Source organism: Triticum aestivum, chromosome 2A (genome assembly GCF_018294505.1).
Source record: "Triticum aestivum cultivar Chinese Spring chromosome 2A, IWGSC CS RefSeq v2.1, whole genome shotgun sequence".
NCBI lineage: Eukaryota > Viridiplantae > Streptophyta > Magnoliopsida > Poales > Poaceae > Triticum > Triticum aestivum.
The window spans coordinates 558,119,245-558,123,787 of NC_057797.1; the positions used below are offsets into that span (position 1 = coordinate 558,119,245).

Here is a 4,543-nt window from a genome sequence, read left to right on the forward strand (position 1 = left end):
AAGGTATAGAATTATTTGTTTTCTCAATGCATCAAAGCTCACTTCCAATAAGATGGAGGTGCAGCATGCCGAGAGGGAGGGAGGGAGCGGAAGAGAGAAGGAGGTGCTAGTCACCTTGTAAGTACAGATGGAAATGCTCTTACTTGGTCGAAGTTGCATGGTCTCTGCGGTGTTAATAAATTGCACACCTTGAGAGCAGAAATACTATATAGCAGGTATGTAGTAGTTGGATAAAAAAATAAAGAAGATGTGCCATGATGATAACTAATATTATACAACAAACAATAATATTCTCAAAACTCCTCAAAACTAAACCTCTAACTACTGTCAGCGGCTTGCATCGAGTTGCAGGAGGCCCATATTAGAACTGTAGGGAGATGAAACATATAAAGTCTTATTACATAAAAACATGGAAGCATAAACATCATTTACTCGGGTATGTCAGCTAGGAGCTTGCTCCACCCAGTCAAACACAACCCTTGCAAGCTCGTGTGTCCTATTCCTAGATTCAGTATCATTGCTTAGTTCTGCCTATCAGACAACAGCTCCTTCCTTTGTCCTTGTTCGAACACCAAAAATAAAGAAATCAGTGATCAAACCCTCCCACCCCAACCCATTAGAAATTGTAGGACTATCTAATTGTCATTCAGGCTGTAGTATGCTCACTATCAACCCCACCAACACAAAATTAGTCCATAAAAAATGCTACCAAAATAAGCCACATAATTTTTCCTACACTACAATTCAGGATCTACAAACACCAAATTCATGTTGCTATTCGGACACACAAATAGTCTGCATCAACTACTGCATGGTACACAAAAAACAGGGAATCGCATCTTGATTCAACCAGGCACATTAGGAATTATTTTCCCTATTAATTCCACCAACCGCGCGGGCATATCTCCCTTCCTTGTCGGCTCTATTCATCTGCTGCTGCTGCAGCATAAACACCATTGAGTGATTTAGCCAATGTGAAACTGACGTTTTACTTGTATTTAACTTAAACTGGAAGTAAAAAACTAAACTATGCACATCAGCAGAAATGATTATTAACAAAGCCAGAATGTAGTGCCACATGAAATAACACCAGATAAAGCACACTACTAAAAATTAGGCCATCAACGACCATCAAAAGATAATGCTTGGTCGTTAGCAGTACAATGGGCCAGCCACACGTCCAACTTTGGCCTGCTCAACCTTCACGACGACCAGCGATATGCCCGTTGTTATTTTTAACGTATCCTAGTGGTCGTTGTTGATTAGTAACCTTATTTTTGGAGTAATTAACGATTATATCTTTTATCTCGGGAAAGAAGGATATATGTCAATCTACAAGTTAGGTTTATTCCTTATCCAGGACTCGTGTCCATGAGAACCAAGGCGGCGCAACCCCATCCCATAGATCGTAGGCATGGAGTGTGACCCTGATCTCGCCTTGGAGGCAGCCTAGCAGAGGAACATCGTAGCAACATACAAGAACCTCTCCCTAAGTTCATAGAAGGTTTGTCCCAAATTTTTTGTTTATTTTGATTTTCCTCTTCATCGACCTCACATCTGGAAGTTGCCTGTCTTGTGGCCGAGGATACATGGCATTCATCGCCGTATTGGCGGCGTGGAAGGCGCCTTCAAGCCTGCACTTGCGGCTCGGGTCGACGAGGCAGCCGCAACAGGCCAACAGCCGCAACGGACCAAAGAAATTAGATCCATCCAGCTTAGTGCAATGGAATCGACCAGGTTCGACATCTTGGTGCTCTTGTGTCCATCCCCTTCGTCGCTGGCCAGTAAAATTAGCAGATTTCTACTTACCTCTAAGCCGCCAACCTGCATCTTCCTTTCAAAGAACCAGAGACACCGATGGTGAGGGGCCATGGAGGCGCGGGCGAGACCATGAATCGACGGGCGCACATGGGAGGGCGGCAAATCGATGGTGGCGCAAGTGAGGTTAGCTTGAGATCTGAGACATTAGCGAGTCTATTTTTTTTTTCAGAGGTAAGCGTACAGTCGTCACAGGAGATTATTAAGAAGATAATACCTTGAGTGCAGCCGCGTAATCTGAAACTTCATAAGTCCATCTGCTAATGAATTTAATTATTACTATGTTAGGGAGACTATCAAGGAATATATCAAAAGGTTGCAGCAGCAAGCTGCAGTGTTGTTGTGTGTTTAGTCAGTCTGAAAAACTGTAGATGCTTGCATTTTGATGACTACTAATGCTATCTGCTTTGTCAATTTGAATGATTCATCATGTACAGCGATAAATAGAAGTTAACTGTGAGATGTCATATTGCTAAATTGTGGCAATAAAATATTCAGAACAACCTGAGCTGATTACGGGAAGCATACTTGTTCTGTTTCCTTAATACATTAATTTGGTTCTCCATGCAACAGGGTCACATGCAAGATTACGGGAAGCATATAACCTGAGCTCTACGAGGGTATGAGCTAACAGCACCTGATCAAGTGGCTCATTAGAAGGAATACATTAACAGTGCCGCACCCTTTTTTTGGCCATATATACATAGGTGCCAACAATTTTTGGTTGTTGTAATTCACATGAAGGACTGACTCATCGTACTAACAACATGATGCCACTAGTTAATGCAAGTCTTAATCTGTAGTAATCGATTTGCTTCATGTTTTAGTTTTTACCTTATCAATAAACAGTGACACAAGTACTTCTGTACGTACTTTATTTGATTTAGCATTCAGTTATTCATTTTCAGTACATCAACATTCACTTAGTTAATTTAATTGTACTTTGTATAGCCTTTGTGCACACTTCTAACTATATCTGTATAGGTTATCACGATGAGTCATCATAGGTATGGAAACTTGACAGCATTAGCTCCGGAAAGATGCTTTCTACTCACAGTTGAACAAGTCTGGACTGATACAAGGTATTGCTAGGTGGACCTTGCCAGAGCAATCAAGTAAATTAGCAGATTTCAGCAGGAAAAGGGTTACTCACAGGCCTCATAAGCAATATGAGGAACCCGGGAAGAAGTACAAGTTAGCTACAAAAGGTACTACACAAACATAAAAATATTATTCAAGTATCTTCTACGGGATGACATAATGTGGTTGCTTTTTTCATAGATGGAAATGATGCGCCAACAAATACACCAATCTTGTTTAGTACAAAATGGGATGCAGATGATTCCAAAAGTGCGTTTCTAAGAATCATGTATTTTACCAATAATTGTTTCTACGCTTTATTGTCTTCTAGTCACTCATAACATATTGCAACTATGAATGATGAAGTTGATGCCAGCAATGACGGTGACATGGGAAATGATATGATGAAGTTCATACATTCATTATACTATTATACTTTGTGTCAATTTATTTAGAAGACTGACTTTCATAAACTACTCAACATTTTGTAGGACTGATGGTCCACCATAATATATAGAAGCAACAGGAGGGATAGCTGATGAAGAATGATATCCATTCAAACAATGGTGGTGTTCCTCAAGTGAAGATTAATAATATTTTCTTTTCTAGTTGTCTCATTTTCCAGATAGATATTATCAAGTACATTGGTTATATAAGGAATGATTTTGACTCCATTTCTTAAATGATATTTTAATTCCAGAATTGTATGTCGGAATATTGATGTCTATTAATAAAAGTGGCTACGATCTTTTCAATTCAGGTTCTTTTGTTTCTATATTAATGTGGATGTTAATATTCAAATGTTGGATGCTACATAAAGTGATTGTTGAACAAAAAGTTATACTATATGTAGGTTGTTCTGAAGAATATCAAATTGTGAAGAGAGCGTGGTTGGTAATAGCATTATTAACGATGACAAAAGTGGTTGTTAATACTACAATTATGGTCGTTATTACCTTGGGATTGACGACCACACACCATTCCGTCGTTAGAAGAATAACGACCACAAAAGGTATGTGGTCGTTATACTTTTAACGAGGGAGCCTACAACGACCAGCAGATTGTGGTCGTTAATGACCTTTAACAACCACAATTCAATCTTTCACGACCACATTTGTCGTCGTTAAAAACTGTTTTCCTAGTAGTGGCATCATTAGTTTATAGGTGCAAGAAAAAAAGATGCTAGCAACATTGCTGCACCTAACTGTAAATATCGAGTCCCCAGCCACTTGTTTGGCTTTCCTAAAAGAAGTTGCCATATATATTGATCAATCACCCAGCCAACATCCCTTTCGAGACAACTATTTCGTCGCTTTGCTGATCGTGCCTATTCTCGGTTTGCACAACATCTCCTTCAGCCCGGTCAAGCTACAAAATTTTGCAAAACAGACCGTCCTTTGCCCTGACATTGGGGAAAGTTGTAGGCACCTTCGTTGTTGAATCTGCGGACAACCAAAAAGATCAAATCAATGTCCATGCCTCCAAAATCAACTAAGTATTTCCTCTCTCGATCTCCTCGCTTGTTCTATCCTCGCTCTGCTCATCCATGGGAGGCGGCAGAGCTAGAATAGGGGAGCCGATGTGGGCTGGAGGCTATCCACGAGGAGGGTCTGCATGGGATCCGGCAAGCATCATCTCTATAGCA

At 40.2% G+C, this 4,543-nt stretch overlaps 1 protein-coding gene across 6 annotated transcripts; it reads left to right on the forward strand.

Moving 5' to 3' along the window:
* The first annotated feature begins 1,274 nt into the window (after positions 1 to 1,274).
* LOC123185559 (uncharacterized) lies at positions 1,275 to 3,653 on the forward strand. 6 transcript variants are annotated; one of them, XR_006493437.1, is made up of 7 exons: positions 1,275 to 1,737; positions 1,844 to 1,944; positions 2,392 to 2,438; positions 2,803 to 2,825; positions 2,911 to 3,026; positions 3,100 to 3,168; positions 3,390 to 3,653. XR_006493437.1 is itself a non-coding variant. In XM_044597420.1 (7 exons), exons 2-7 carry the CDS (start codon positions 1,590 to 1,592, stop codon positions 3,413 to 3,415), a joined length of 510 nt encoding a protein of 169 aa, XP_044453355.1. In that variant the 5' UTR covers positions 1,275 to 1,504; positions 1,565 to 1,589; the 3' UTR covers positions 3,416 to 3,653. The 6 variants fall into 6 exon arrangements, 3 of the variants coding, with proteins under 3 accessions (XP_044453355.1, XP_044453356.1, XP_044453357.1); XM_044597420.1 differs by lacking the exon at positions 2,392 to 2,438 and having other exon boundaries at positions 1,275 to 1,504; positions 1,565 to 1,737; positions 1,817 to 1,944; XR_006493435.1 differs by having other exon boundaries at positions 1,817 to 1,944; positions 2,803 to 3,026.
* The last annotated feature ends 890 nt before the right edge of the window (positions 3,654 to 4,543 follow it).